The 16,269-nt window shown below is 36.3% G+C and overlaps 1 protein-coding gene and 2 pseudogenes across 3 annotated transcripts; 2 read left to right on the top strand and 1 right to left on the bottom strand.

The window, feature by feature from the left end:
• Positions 1-302: 302 nt before the first annotated feature.
• On the top strand, positions 303-10,037 carry LOC147948576 (TIR domain-containing protein-like; annotated as a pseudogene).
• A 581-nt stretch (positions 10,038-10,618) lies between these two features.
• Positions 10,619-14,103, top strand: LOC104718904 (uncharacterized). Of its 3 annotated transcripts, XR_015579160.1 has the most exons (4): positions 10,648-11,268; positions 11,807-11,873; positions 11,986-13,682; positions 13,801-14,103. XR_015579160.1 is itself a non-coding variant. In XM_010436738.3 (3 exons), the coding sequence occupies exons 1-3, from the start codon at positions 10,964-10,966 to the stop codon at positions 13,810-13,812; spliced, it is 384 nt and encodes a 127-aa protein (XP_010435040.1). In that variant the 5' UTR covers positions 10,628-10,963; the 3' UTR covers positions 13,813-14,103. The 3 variants fall into 3 exon arrangements, 1 of the variants encoding a protein (XP_010435040.1); XR_015579176.1 differs by having other exon boundaries at positions 10,619-11,268; positions 11,807-13,682; XM_010436738.3 differs by lacking the exon at positions 11,986-13,682 and having other exon boundaries at positions 10,628-11,268.
• Positions 14,104-14,235: 132 nt separating this feature from the next.
• Positions 14,236-14,988, bottom strand: LOC147948575 (mitogen-activated protein kinase 5 pseudogene; annotated as a pseudogene).
• Between the last annotated feature and the right edge of the window lie 1,281 nt (positions 14,989-16,269).

Below are 16,269 nucleotides of genomic sequence, written 5' to 3'. Positions count from 1 at the left end.
ATACACTAATTTCTTCATTTGTGTCTGTCGATACACATATAGCATTATATAATTTATATTTACATGTGCTTCCGACGAATCTTGTAATGTTTTTTCAACGTCTTTGTATTATTTGCTCTCTATCGAATCTATTTATTCTAAGACGGTATAGAAACTGGGCACCTGGATGAACCATTCAAAATGACACAACTAAATTAATTATTTAAAGATAATCACGATCCAACACTCATCAACATATGGGATTATATGGTTATGTGTAAAGCAAAGAAAAAGATAACACACATACGGATCTTTAAATCTTTAAACATAACATATAAGATGATGAATTAGTGATGATCCATCAATCCATCATCATCATCTAGACCTAGACAAAACCGAAATAATAGAGTGAAAAGCGGTTGCAGCAATCCGCGATTTGATCTGCCCGCGTTTTGGAATCATCCTAAGTTCCCCAGAATGATCTCCTTGCCTCCTTCTCTTCACGGAAACACCAGAACCTCCCTTCACTAGTTCTCCATTCATCGTGTAAGTAAAAATTAAGAGAACCAGTTTCTTTCTCAGCACGTAACCTTTAGAAACTTGGAGATTTTCCTTAAATCTAAATATCTTTCAATGTTTGTGCTTATATAGAGGAGCGGTATAGAAAGGCACGGATTATGGTGTTGCTAGTGGGAAGCTGCTTGGTTTCTTGAGTCGCTGACAGGTTAAGTAGTTAGGACACATGCCAACTTGCAACATTGGTTACATGACAAATTTATAAAATTATAAAATTTGTTTTCTAATGATGTTTGATGGTATTGGACCGTTTGTGCGGTCGGGTGTTATCTTTTCAATGCTTTTCCCGACCGATTATAGGCAACGACTATGCAATGACAAATGATGTGTTTAAGTTTGACTCAATGTTCGAGATATTGCTCATGTAAAAAATATCGAAGGTCGAAGTTTGACACTAACATACATTCTTTTAATACTATCCACCAAGTAACCAACAAAATTTATGTAAGCACAGTTGAATTTTCGATTTGAGGAAAATTACATGCTTGAAGTCTATAACATTCTTATTGAAAAGAAAAAGGCATATACGTTTGTGAAAGCGAAAGGAACAAATAATTTTGTTGTTAGACTTTTATTATAAATCAGTATTTAGCTGAAAAGTTCCTGCTGTGTTAAAAAAGTACATACAATTTCGGTTGACATAGTCGTTCGGAGGATGAAAGTAAGACTAATGTGCGTTGATTTGCGATTTAAAATTCTCATACGGGTATTTGATAAATTAGCCGTTTTTTTTAATGTTTCGATATTAAAGACTAATAATCTTCTATATTTCTAAATAGGTTAACTTCGAGAATTTTAACTAGTATATCATAGGAAATATTCGTCTAAAAAATGTCACAAATTTATTAATATGCATGGTCGGAAACTCGAAGAAATTCATTGATAGCTATGCCGGAAACTTTTTTATATATATTCCGAACAACATATTTGAGAAAAAGTGTTGGCTCTTTTCTTATCTATTGATAAGTGAGTTGCCAAGAAATTCTTGTATTGTTTGTTAGTTTTGTAAGTTTACTGTCCGGTCGAGTATATCAACTGAAAGACATAGTCAAAGTCAAGCACCTATATAAAGGGTTTTGTTATGAATATAGAGTTTAGGGATAAAGCTCTTGTTATTCTTATTGGTTAATCCCGAGGTTACATGCATATCTATAGTAGAATACAAGGCTAAAGTTTAAACCGACATAAGGAAGTAATGGCCGAGTAAGGCTTCAGCTCATGGGCCGAAGGTGTGCGGACTGAGTATGGCCGATGGACCGAGACTCCATGGATAATATACGGGCCGATCTATAGAGTCCACTAAGTGTTTCACAACACTCTCCCTTGGACGAGATGACCGTGCCTATGTTGGAATGAGATCGATGCAATGTGCTTGGGGGTGCTGCCTCATTAAAACCTTACCAGGAAAACCCATTGGGACAAAACCTTGGTGAAGGAAAAAGAGTACAGCACACATTGCTCCCCCTGTTCCAAACATCACTCTAAGTTCCTAAGTCTCCGCATCCCAATCTGGTGCGCGAGCTTCTTGAAAGTTGTTGTCGGTAGCGATTTGGTGAAGAGATCGGCTGAGTTGTCGCATGACTGAACTTGCACCACTTGAACTTCTCCGGCCTTTTGTAGTTCATGTGTAAAGAAGAATTTTGGTAATATGTGCTTCGTCCGATCTCCCTTGATGTAACCTTCCTTCTGTGCGATGCAGGCTGTGTTATCTTCATAAATTACGGTTGCTTCTTTGCTGTCTTCCAATCCACTGTCTGTCCGAATATGCTGAGTCATGGACCGCAACCAAACACACTCACGGCTGGCCTCATGTATTGCTAGTATCTCTGCGTGATTTGATGATGTGGCTACAAGGGTTTGCTTCATAGAACGCCAAGAGATTGCTGTACCACCGTGTTTGAACACATAGCCTGTCTGTGACTTACCATTGTGTGGATCGGATAGATAACCTGCATCAGCAAAACCAACTAAACCATCTTTGTTATAGTTAGTGTAATATAGACCAAAGTCTGTCGTACCCTGTAGGTATCACAGAACGTGTTTAATACCATTCCAGTGCCTTATGGTCGGACAAGAACTATATCTTGCTAGGAGGTTCACGACAAAGCATATGTCTGGTTTAGTGTGGCTAGCCAAGAACATTAACGCTCCTATAGCACTAGGTAAGGCATTTCAGGTCCGAGAACTTCTTCATTGGCCTTCGCAAATGGATCTTTATCAACATTTGTGCTTCTCACAACCATGGGGCTATTCAATGGGTGAGCTTGCTCCATATTAAACCTCTTGAGTACCTTTTCTGTATATGCCTTTTGATGCACAAGGATACCATTGTTTCTATACTCAAGCTGCAATTCCAAACAGAATTTTGTCTTGCCTAGGTCTTTTATCTCAAATTCTTTCTTGAGGTATTCTACAGTTTGGGCGATTTCTCCAGAGATTCCAAGGATGTTCAAATCATCCACATAGACTGCTATTATCACAAATCTTTTGTTTGCAAACTTCTTTATAAATATACATGGACTGATGGGGTCATTCCTATAGCCTTTCTTTGCCAAAAAATCGCTAAGTCTATTATACCACTCTGTTTCAGTCCATAAAGCGATTTGTCTAGCCTTATGTAGTATTGTTCTCGAGAACCACTCTTATCTTTGAGTTCTATTCCCTCTGGTAATCTCATATAGATTTCATTATCCATTGGACCATATAATTAAGCAATTACAACATCCATTAACCGCAAATCCAGTTTTTCTCTTACAGCCAGACTTATTAGATATCTAAAAGTCGTTGCATCCATCACAGGGGAGTATGTCTCCTCATAGTCTATTCCTGGTCTTTGAGAGTATCCTTGTGCTACAAGCCGTGCTTTATATCTCACGATTTCATTCTTCTCATTTCTCTTTCTTACAAAGACCCACTTATGTCCAACTGGTTTAATTTCAGGTGTTATCCTTAAGATCGGACCAAACACACTTCTCTTCTTCAAAGAGTTTAACTCCACATCAATAGCTTATTGCCATTTAGGCCATTCTTTGCTTTGAGTACACTCTAATATAGATGTGCAGTGGCGGACCCAGGATTAAAATTTAGGGAGGTCAATTAAAAGAAAAAAAATATTAATATGACATATTAGGGGTTCGAACTCAGGTTTGGGGAGGTCAGCAGTACAAAAATTACCATCTGTGCTACTGAAATTTTACAATAATATGTGTAAAAACCAACTATTTTATTACTTACCCAGGTCAGGTGACCTACCATCCTCCTGAGTGGGTCCGCCGTTGTAGATGTGGGTTCTAGATCCTCAATTATCTCAAGTGCTACCTTGTATGCGAATATATCATCAATATTGACATCTTTTCTTTTCCATTTAATTCCAGACATGATATAATTTATTGAAATCTCATTATTATCAATATTCTCAGGACCTAGAGGTTCAGCGTCCTGAACCCCATCCGGCTCCTTATCATTTGCCGCGGCCATGTCTGTACTTTCAGTAATTCCCTGAACCTCGGTCTGTTTTGCACCCTTAGACTTTCGAGGATTTTTATCTTTGGAACCTAATGGTCTACCTCGTTTCAAACGGGTTTTAGACTCTGTAGCAACTTGAATACTGTGTTCCTTCTGAACATCAATTCGTACTGGTGCATTGCAAGCTGGTATGTACGATTTTGTTACTCTCTTTGGGTCAGCAAAGGAATCTGGCAATTGATTAGCTAGCTGCTGTAAATGTATAATCTTTTGAACCTCTGCATCACATGCTAGAGTTCGAGGATCTTGCCAATTTAAGGATGTTTGATTCCATGTTAATTCCTTGACCAGCTTGCTAGTCTCACCACCTAACATAGGGAATTCGGACTCAATGAATTGACAGTCCGCGTATCTGGCCTTGAATAAATCTCCTGTTAATGGCTCAAGATACTTTATAATGGTGGGAGACTTATATCCAATATAGATTCCCATCCTCCTCTGAGGTTCCATCTTAGTTCTCTGTGGTGGAGCAATCGATACATAAACGGCACAACCGAATGTTTTGAGATGGGATATGTCTGGCTCATGACCCGTTAATAGTTGGGATGGTGAATATTTGTGTTCACTAGATGGCCTGATGCGTATGAGTTATACCGCATGTAATACTGCGTGTCCCCAAGCCGACACAGGGAGCTTCGATCTCATTAACAATGGTCGAGCTATCATTTGTATTCGTTTAATGAAGGACTCAGCTAGTCCTTTTTGTGTATGGACATGTGCCATATGATGATCCACACTCACCCCCATGGACATACAGTAATCATTAAACGCTTGGGATGTGAATTCACCAGCATTATCTAGACGTATAGTCTTAAGTGCAAAGTCTGGAAAGTGTGCTCTTAGCCTTATAATCTGAGCCAACATCTTTGCAAATGCTAGATTTCTTGTGGATAACAAGCAAACGTGCGACCATCTGGTTGATGCATCTATCATCACCATAAAATATCTAAATGTCCCACTAAATGGGTGTATTGGTCCACATATATTACCTTGTATCCTTTCCAGAAAGTTTAAAGTCTATCTTGTGACTTTTACTGGTGAAGGCCTTATAACAAGTTTCCCTTGTGCACATGCTACACACGTGAGATGTTTAGGGATAACTTTCCTTTCACTTAGGTTGTGCCCATTCGAACTCTTAATCAGTTTACGCATCATGTTCAAACCCGGGTGGCCTAGCCGGTCATGCCATAGAGTGAACTGTTCATTGAACATTCTGTGCTTAGCCAAGTTAGCCTCTATCATGTTAATCTTAGCATGGTATAAACCAGTGGCTAGTGCAGGTATAGTCTCTAGGACCTTCTTTTGTCCTTTTACAATTTCTGTAATATATAGGAACTCTCTAGTTCCTTCACCCTTGGTTTCCACATGATAACCATTTAATCTTATATCTTTAAAGCTCAATAAGTTTCTCTTAGAGCTGGGTGAATATAAGGCATCAATTAATTCAATGTGTGTGCCATTAGGCAACAAAATGTGAGCCTGGCCGTAGCCCTCTATCAAATTAGCTATACCCGCAATTGTACTAACATTGGCATTTTTCATGGTGAGGTTTATAAAATATCTTTTATCTCTTAAAATAGTGTGGCTTGATCCACTGTCCACCACTAGTTCACTCATATCCTCAGCCATTTTCTATATAAAACAACATTTGTGTTTTAATTTAATAAGGCAAATAATTTATAAAATAAATCCTTGAATTTAAACCAAATCAATTATCCAATACATCAAAGCATGAAAGCATAGTTTTAAACCAAAATAAAACCGAAAATTCATTCATCCTCTTTAAGGAGATCGGAAGTCTCTAGGGAGTCATCATTCTCATGATCGAAGTCTCCTTCATCATCGAGATGCACCAAGTTGGCTTCTGGGTTTTTCTTCAAGATTTCTTGCTCGTACAAGCAAGAGAAGAGACTTGCAAATGTCTGAAAATTCCTTTCACGAATTCGCTGCTGGAGCAGTTTGTCATTAGTGTGAAAGGTTGAGAGTGTCTTCTCTATCAAGTCCTCATCAGTAACCTTGAGACCACATAACTTCAACTTTGATGCTATCGTGAATAGCTCTAAGTGGTACTCGTCCAAGGATTTGAAATCCTGGATCCTTAGGGTTCTCCAATCCTCTTGAGCCTTTGGTAGGAGTACAATCTGTTTGTACCCATATCTGTCTTTCAACTCTGTCCAAAGTTCAAGAGGATCTTCAATAGTAAGGTACTGCTCTTTTAGGCTTATATCCATATGATGACGTATATAAAAACACGCCTTACACTTGTCCTCTTCGGAACACTTATTGTCACTCTCAATGCATTCGTATAGACCTTTTGCTCTCAGGCTGATCTTGGTGTCCAATGCCCAAGTCAAGTAGTTTTCACCAAAAGCACTTAGGCTAGCATAGTCTAGGCTCTTAAGGCTTGCCATCTGCGCACAACAGAAATAGACATCCGAATATTAGCATGCGATATTTGAGATCGAACCATGCATTCAATCAATAGGACATGCGGTATTTGAGACCGAACCATGCCTTAGGCCATGCGATATTTAAGATCGAACCATGCCTTCAATCAATAGGACATGCGGTATTTGAGACCGAACCATGCCTTAGGCCATGCGATATTTAAGATCGAACCATGCCTTGCCAAATTTGGTTTATGGTTTAAATTCATGCATGCAACAAAAGCAAATAGTTTAGGCATGCAACAATTTTAGATAGGATTTCCTTTTTCTTAAGTTTTCTATTTAGTCTAGGATTTAATCTTTTAAGACTTTGGATAATTGCTAAATTAATTTAGGAACTTATCCTAATATTTTTAATTCCGAAAATATATGTTTTCATGATTATGGAAAATTAACAAAATTTTCTTTTGATCGGATTCAATCCTAGATCACAAAACTAGTTCATGCAGCCAATTAATTCAACCTTTAAGCAATTTCGATTTCAATATTATGCATGAATCAATCCAAGTTTATCATCCTAGAACAGCTTGATCAAATTCTATCTTATGATCCTAACAATATAGTTCTAGGTTCTTATGCAACATAACAATTCAAGCAACTTTAAACAATCAATTCCGATTTTAAGCTTGACAAAGTTTGGTGCAATTATCAATCAATCTAACAACCTAACAATCCGATTTTAAGTCTTAGGATTTAGGGAATTTAAACTTTGTTAGATTGTGTACTTGGATGTTTTAGGGTCCGATAGTTTTAAGGTTCAATTCGGTCATAGGGTTTTGAGAGGGTTCGATATTGTTTACCTTAACACCACAAGGATTCTGACCGGATATGATCTGGGAGCTAAAGACCTCAGATATATCACAAACCTCAAACCTCGAACAGCTTCCACGAACGAACTGCTTCCCGCGAACTCGAACTGCTTCCCGCGAACAAGAACTGCTTCCCGCGAACAGCTCCTTGCGCGCGAACTCACCCCCGAACCAAGTAACCACAAACCTCGATAAGGTTTTGAGAAGATCTCGATCACGAGCTAAGGATGCTCGTGTATCAACAGAAAGAACTTCGAGACCAAGAGAAGATCTCGAAGGAGATGAAGAACAAGAGGCAGTTTAGGGTTTTAGGGAAGAAGAAGAGATCGGCGGCTGCCTTAGGGTTTTTAGGGTTTGAGCCTATCGTGCTGATAACGTGTTATGAATATAGAGTTTAGGGATAAAGCTCTTGTTATTCTTATTGATTAATCCCGAGGTTACATGCATATATATAGTAGAATACAAGGCTAAAGCTTAAACCGACATAAAGAAGTAATGGCCGAGTAAGGCTTCGGCTCATGGACCGAAGGTGTGCGGACTGAGTATGGCCGATGGACCGAGACTCCATGGATAATATACGGGCCGGTCTATAGAGTCCACTAAGTGTTTCACAACAGGTTTCCAATTATCCGAACATATTTTAAATTGTAGTTAGCGTGACATCTAGTTTTCCCTGATCATATATATATCATTAAATTTGACTACTGAGGTTAATAAAATGTTATGCGCAAGAAAAATGAAGTTACGCGTACCTTACCTAACTAGAGATCATAATAGATTTGTAAAAGTCAATTTTAAAATGTAAGAAAAATCAACCTTACCTTAATGGTTTGAATACTGACGCCAGATCGTGCAACTTTCATTCTATCTAAAATTGATTAGAAATATGTAACAATTGAATATTCAACATTACAATTTAGGATAAATAACGAGTGAGGGCCGAGACCGTTTCTATTTTGCTACCGAAAACACAAGAGTATAGAATGAACCAAGATAAGGCATTGGCCGTGAAGGGCACAGCTCCACCGCAGCATCAAGTGTTCGTAAGTTTCCGAGGCAGCGACGTTCACCATAACTTCTTCAGCTTTCTCAAAGATGCATTGATAAAGAATGGTATCAACGTGGTAACGGACGAGGACGCACCTAGGGGAAAACCCATCGACGAGAATCTTTTGAAGCTTATAAGAAACTCTAGGATCGCTGTTGTGATCTTCTCGGAGAACTATCCGGAATGGACATGGTGCTTGGACGAGTTGGTGGAGATCGAGAAACAAATGGATCTTAAGATGCTTGATTGTTGTCCTATCTTTTTCGAGGTTGAGACTTCTCACGTCAAACCTCAGGCACAACGAAGTATTTTCGACTACAATCTACTACGGTTGGAGCACAAAGAACGGAAAAAGGCTAGGCAGATTAGTAAGAAGGCATAGGAGGATGCAGAGGAAAGATTCAATGGATGGAGGAGAGCTTTGATTTCGGTCGCTTCCCGCTTGGGCTTGACATATAAAAAGGAGAGGTTTGATTAATTTAAGTAGACAATGTGTTTTAAACTTATTATATAGCCTTTAGGTATTGGAATCTATTTATAAAGTATATATATATATATATATTTAACAGCTTACACTAAATAAATTATATAAAATTACATATAAAATATCTTCCGGGGTCTGCATTACGGGTTAAATCTTGTACCTCTTAGAAAAATGGTCATGCAGACTCTTGTTTATCCACGGACCTCATTGCACATATATATACGCAAACGCAATGCAAATCAGTTTGACATTTTTTGTTGAATAGAGTTTCATACCATATAAACACACAAAAATCTGGTTTTACTAATTAAATTTAAGAGTTTTCATTTTCCTAGTTATATTTTTAACACACTCAAAATGCGAAAGCTTGATTAATGTTCTAAATAGTTAAAAATGAACGAGAACCGTACTGATCACCCCAATCACCATATTTCTTTCTCAAAGACTCAAACCTAATTAAATATGGATGTAGTGATTTATGTTTTTTTTCGATAATTAAGATTACATCTTTTAATTTTTTAATGCGAGATTCCTAATATGTGGAAATTTAAAGTCGTATAGCTGTCTTACACACGCAAAAATGACGTTATTTAGCAATAGTTTCTTCCATTGCAATTTGCAACATCGTTATTATACTTAATGACTTTATTCTTGTTTGCTTTGGAAGCAACCAAGCAACCTTCGTTAATGAAATCGTCGAGAAGGTTAACGCAATGCTGGAAAACGTTTCCTCATCACTTGTACGTAATCCTTTCAAATCAAACTTTCTTTTTCTTTTTCAAAAAAAAAAAAGTGTATAAAAAGAAAACATGTATGTTATTTGATTCTATTTCTTCAATCTCTTAGGTCTTCAGCACTTGATTAGGTTAAGATTTACAAAAGCTAAAATGTTCCATTCGCTTATTTATTTAATTGAGTATATAAATTTAGTGCGTGGCTAATGGTTGTAATTAACGCTCTAGATTGTGCCGCAACATCAAGTGAACATAAGTTTCATGAGTCCAGAGCTCCGCAACAAGTTCTCCAGCTTTCTTAGAGCCGCTTTACGAAGGAGTGGGATCAACGTCTTTCTAGATGATGAAAACATTACTAGAATAGAATCAGGAGACGAAGTTGATAGACTTTTTTGTCAAGGCTCGAGAGTTAATGATCGCACTTGTGATTACTGATTATGAACATAAAGTGCAAGAGCTTAGTGATGGGATTTGACGCAGACAGTTTCTTTTACTCTACCCTTGACTTTTATATGATTTATACAAAGAGATACCATACAAGATATATACTAACGGTATCGCTAAATTTTTGTATGCGTCATCTAATACTAAGATCCAGGAATCTAATACTAATATCACGTCTATCTATCAATTACTACAAATCACATCTATCTACTTTTGTTTTCATTTCGTATGAATTTCGATGTTTGTTCAAAAAAAAAAAAATACTAAGGTATGTAGTTCGATACTTCGATATACATTTTCTTTCTCGCAAAATTTATCAAAAACCATATAAACATATCTAGATTAAAATGTGATGTTTAAATCTACAAAATAAGAACTTTTTCAAATTTATCGTAGAATAATATTAAAATTAGTTTGAATGATTGATATAAGTTTGTTGTTCTGTAGGTGCATGATTGAGATATAGTACACTATTACAACAATTGTAACTTGTCGGGTAGAAACAAATAAATAAGATCAATAATTGGTTGGAAGTCTTGGAACATAGTATAAAGTAAGGCGCCTGAGGGTGTAGACAAATTAAATAAAAAACAGAAATAATATGAGATCCATCCAAAAGTCTCTCCACTAAGGACTGTCAATAAATCAACAAACAAATCAGAAATTAAGAGAGATGGAATCTGCAATAAATGGGAGACCTCCACCAAAGCTTAAAGTGTTCATCAGTTTCCGTGGCAGCGACGTTCGCGACAGCTTCTTAGGTATTCTCAAAGAGAGGTTAATCAAGAACGAAGTCAATGTGGAAACGGACGATAACGCAGAGAGAGGGAAACCAATTAGTGAGAATCTGTTGAAGCTAATAAGAGAATCGAGTATCGCAATGGTGTTTGGACGAGTTGGTGGAGATCAAGAAACAAATGGATCTGAGGAAGCTTGATCCTCTTCCCATCTTCTTTGCTGTAAATGCCTCCCACGTCAAACTTTATGGAGCAAGTCGTTTCAAGGAGAATCTCAAGTGGTTGGAAGATGAAGAACGCCAAAAGGCAAGAAAGGTTAGTACACAAGCCTTGGAGGATGCGGAGAGGAGGTTCCTTAGCTGGAGGGAAGCTTTGGAATCTGTCACGAAGTGCATGGGATTGACCTATAAACCGGAGCCGTTCTACTCCTTGAAGGGAGTTTTGGTATCTTTTGCCATTTGCCTCGGCTTGCCCATTAACAGCTGGTTTGCTTCTTATAACTTAACACACTAAATCCTATATTTAAGTAAGATGGTAGCTTGAATTAAGGAAAAATATCAAATCTTGAGGATTCCAAATCCGTTTTAAAGTTCTTTCTCATTGTTTTCTAGTCGATTTTCGCAGTCTAACACAGAAGGGGCCTAAAAGTATATATGACATGGACCACATAAATTAGACTAGTAGGACTTACACATATTAAAACTTGATTATAGATGTTTGTTTTTTATAACTCTAAACCAATAATTTTTACTTATTTTTCTTGAAATCTACAATGAGTCATCAAAACCTATTAAAAAAGTGCATTGATAACTTAAAAATAGCATCTTTTTGAAACAATTTTTTTCTTCTAGAAATATGATTAATGAGGAACGGATGGAGTAATAATTACACTAGGACAACACCACCATATTGGTGGACTGTAGAACTTTGGCACTAGACCAAACCATACTATTAGGTTTGCAATGTTAAACTATTTGAGACAATACAACTGATATCATTCATTTGTTTTTTTTTTCTTTGAAGCGGCCAAAGAGCCCAAGACGTCCTTGTTGATAAAATCGTTGAGAGTGTGAAAGAAATGCTATACAAGGTACGTAATGTTAAATTTGGGCTTATCTTGGGTTTCTAACTAAAAACCAATTGGCAATTAGTAGATTGACCCTAACCCTTTATATATTAATGATATTCTCTCTAAACTTCAGATGTGGGACTTAGTTTGTATCCCAACAATCTCCCCTTCAAACCAAGGACCACATGTGGGATATTAACACGCCTCCTCGAGATGATAACTCCATCTCGAACCGATCCCACTTGGACCGATAATAAACCCCTTCTTGGGCTCCCATAACTTGGGTTAACAAGAGGCATGTCCGTATCCACTTTTCTAGGCCCACCAGAATTTTAACATTGGACTCTGATACCATGTTAAATTTGGGCTTATCTTGGGTTTCTAACTAAAAACCAATTGGCAATTAGTAGATTGACCCTAACCCTAACCCTTTATATATTAATGATATTCTCTCTAAACTTCAGATGTGGGACTTGGTTTGTATCCCAACACGTAAAACCCTATCACTACAACTACAATGAGACTTTTGTGTGTATATTATAGAGTTTTGGTATTTTCAAGCATTTTGAATGTAGTGATTGATCCATCTAACTAAATTATCTCTAGATTATGCCGCAATATCCAGTGTTCCTTAGTTTCCGAGGTCTAGATATCTACTACAAATTCGCTAGCTCTCTCAAAGCTGCCATGAAAGAGAGTCACACCAACGTCTTGGTTGAAAAAGAACACAGTGGAAAAGAATCCTTAGTTGGTAAGTTTAAGGAGATTGAACAGTCTAGGATTTTTTTTTTGTATGAATGTTAAATTATATTCACCAAAAAACCGTTCTACAGAATTCTTTAAAACTGTAATTGAAAAGAAACTGAGAAAATCAAAAAATCAAAAAGATGAACTATTTAGACAGGATGGGTATGAAACCAGTACTGCAGACCACTCTCGTAACCGGGGGAGACTGTTAACGTGAGTAGTCGATTCCGGACCGTCTTAACGATGAAGCGGCACAAGTTGGAGGTTGAGGTGGGGGCTTCGCCATGACGTTGAGCATTGCGTTCCCTCCAGATACTATGAATCGTAGCCTGAAACACGTATCGCAGAACGAACAAATGGGGCCGAGGTGTGGACGAGTCAAGGAGCAGAGTAGCCAACGAGTCCCAGGTCGTGGTAAACCGGACACCAAGCAAGCCACTAGCCAAGGTCGACCAAACATGTGAGGAATAGGAGCAAGAGAAAAATAGATGGTTTCTAGTTTCCACATGTCCTTGGCAGAGAACACAAGCACCGTTTGCTCCTGGATTCCATTGAAGTAGTTTGTCTCCTGTTGAGAGCCTGTTATAAAAAGCAAGCCAGGTGACAAATGAGAACTTAGGGGTGGAGTGAGTGAACCAAACACCTTTAGACCAATCCCAAGGAGGGTGATGTTGCCTAATCAGATGCCAGGTATCCAGAGAGGAGAACTTGCTCTTGAAAGAGCCATTACGCTGTTTCCAAAGAGGACGATCATCACCTTGTTGTTGCACTGAACCACAAATAGAATGAAGCTCCGTTTCAAGATTGTTTAAAAGAACAGTCTAGGATTGCAGTTGTGATCTTCACTAAGACTTACACGAGGTCGCGATGTTGCTTGGATGAGCTAACGGAGATTAGAAAATGCGTGGACAAGAACGTGATGCGACTCATTCCTATCTTCTACGAGGTGGACCCAATGGACATGATTCTCGATGACCAGCTAGTAGAGAACTGGACTAGATATGAAGACAAAATCAACCAATGGAAGAGCTCTTTAGAGTTTGTTGCTACCACTAAAGATAAAATTTTATATCCACGAACTAAGTAATTACTTTTCCTATTTTAATTTGCACATAAGTTTCATTTAGTGTGTACATATACATAATACATACCATATTGACCAAAGCGTCTCATAGAGTTTATCCTTTCACTCTTTTGACAGACTAGAGGTTGATTTTATTGAAGAAATCGTCCAAGAAGTTAAGAATGTGTTAGTCAACACTTTAATCAAGGAGTCAGTTTCTTCTTCTGCAATGTCTTCCAAATCTTTCTGATCTTCTTTTTGAATGTTTATTTTCAGCTGTAATGTATACTTCTTAGTTATTACAAAATTAAAGTTAAAGTTGTAAAGTAGTCCAAGTCTACATCAAACTTAAGCTTAATGGGATCAAGAACTTTGGCATCAAACTCTGTATCCAAGATTTTTAAGCTGCAAATGAGTAAAAATATGTTGCAAGGATTCTTATACAACAATGTCGTGCATTGCAAGATAGCTTTTCTAACTAATGGAAAAGCTTTAAACAACGAAAAACATGAGATGTAGCAGAAACAGAGTTTAAACGGTGTCTAAGGTAACCTCATAAAAGAATGGACATAACTAGTAAATTTTGCTCAATTTCAGAGTATGATATTTGCATGCCTTCTTGAATTCTATTTTAAATGGTAGGATGAACTTCACAGATTCGAGCCATACTAGCTCTTTTATCTATTCTTCAGTGGAAGCCGGGTCTTCAAAATCGAAACTGAAATGCTTGGAACAAACAGGCTCATCGTTAAGGTCGTGAAGAGCTGACAAGTAAGGATGACACAATGCTTCCTCAACTGCAAGATTTAGAGTATAATCCATGGTTAAAAAAATAAGAACTCATCACTCATATATCAATCTCGGTATGTAACAGTTTCCAAAATCGTACCCGTGATATGTTTATCTGGACCAAACACAAGCATTTTCTCTAGTAGATCAATAGCTGTAGAATTCATACTAGGAAACCTAGTAGAAAAGTTCTGCCTTGGGAACTTTGGTAGTTCCTTAACTTATTTTCTCGCTTTCTCGCTTCTTAAAAACTCTAGGCTCGCTCCATCAGGTGATCCTATCAACTATTTAAACCACATGAAACAACTCATAAACACATTGCAAACATAGCTAGAAGTTTCAAGCAATAACAGAACATACCTCAGTTATAAGTTTAAGCTGATGAACGTAATCTTTCCCCGGGAATAGAGGCTCCCTTGTCATAATCTCAACAAATATACAACCAACAGACCGGACATCAATAGCAGAAGCGTACTCAGAACTATTAAGAAGCAGCTCTGGTGCACGGTACCATCGAGTAACAACATACTCTGTCATTAACTGGCATTTAAAAAAATTGAGAAAAAGAAAACTGTTTTTTTTCTTACTATTTGTCGATAAGTGAGTTACCAAGAAATTCTAGTATTGCTTGTTTTATGAATTTACTGTGTTTATTTATATCCGATCAAGTATATATCATAGAAAGACATAGTCAAAGTCAAGCACCTACAAGGGTTTCCAATTAACCGAACATGTATTATACCAAATTTTTAAATTGTTGTTAGCGTAACTAATATATCTTATATAATACGAGAAGGTTTTCTCCTAACTTTGCATAACACAACGACATTTGGCAGCGTATATTTTTGACATCTGTCTTCACTTCTTAGTTATTAAATTCTTTTAATTTATTTTTTTCAAAATTACATACATTATTCATATTAACTAAATTTAAATAATATTTTTGTACTAAAAAATATATTGACATTTATATATGCAATGTCCTTTAAGTAATTATATATAGATATCACTTACAATATTTTATATAATTACCATAACATTATAATTTCACATAGGTATCATTTATCAATATTTTATATAGTTATCATAACATTATAATTTTGAAAATAAAATAATTAAAAGAATTTCATAATTAAGAAGTGAAGACAGGTGTCGAAAATATACGCTGTCAAATGTCATCGTATTAAATATTATAATTTTGGAAATAAGAAAGACTTAAATGTTAATATTAAAATTTTGGAAAAAATAAATTTCCAACAATCAAAGATTTAAATATTAATATCATAATTTTGGAAAAAATATAATGTGATGGTTATTAAATTCTTTACTAATTTTAAGCTACAAAAATATAATAATATTATAATAATTATTTGTTGACAAAAAATCATAATATTTGTTTCACAGTTTTTGTGCAAAAAGATCAAATCAATTTATTATAAAATAATTTAAAAATATAAAACAATATGATAATTTATTTTCCTTTAATAGTAATCATTAACGCAATTTATTGCATATTAGTTCTTTAAAATGTAACTCCCATGATGTTTGAAAAAAAAATAAAAACAAATCTTTCATCATATGAATACACTTTAATGTATTACCTGCAATACAATTTGTGTTTTACAAAAAAAAAAAAAAAAAAGCAATGACAAAATCTATGGTATATATATTCTTTGAAATGTAACCATAACTCCCATGATCGTTGACCAAAAAAAAACTGAAAACCATTTCATACTACTACAAATTTATCTACAAATTGATGAAGACTTTGGAGCATATATAGAAGTGGACATGTGAAATGTGATTATTCTTTAGAAA

Source organism: Camelina sativa, chromosome 2 (genome assembly GCF_030686135.1).
Source record: "Camelina sativa cultivar CO46 ecotype springtype chromosome 2, ASM3068613v1".
NCBI lineage: Eukaryota > Viridiplantae > Streptophyta > Magnoliopsida > Brassicales > Brassicaceae > Camelina > Camelina sativa.
This window is presented reverse-complemented; position numbering and strand designations above follow the sequence as displayed.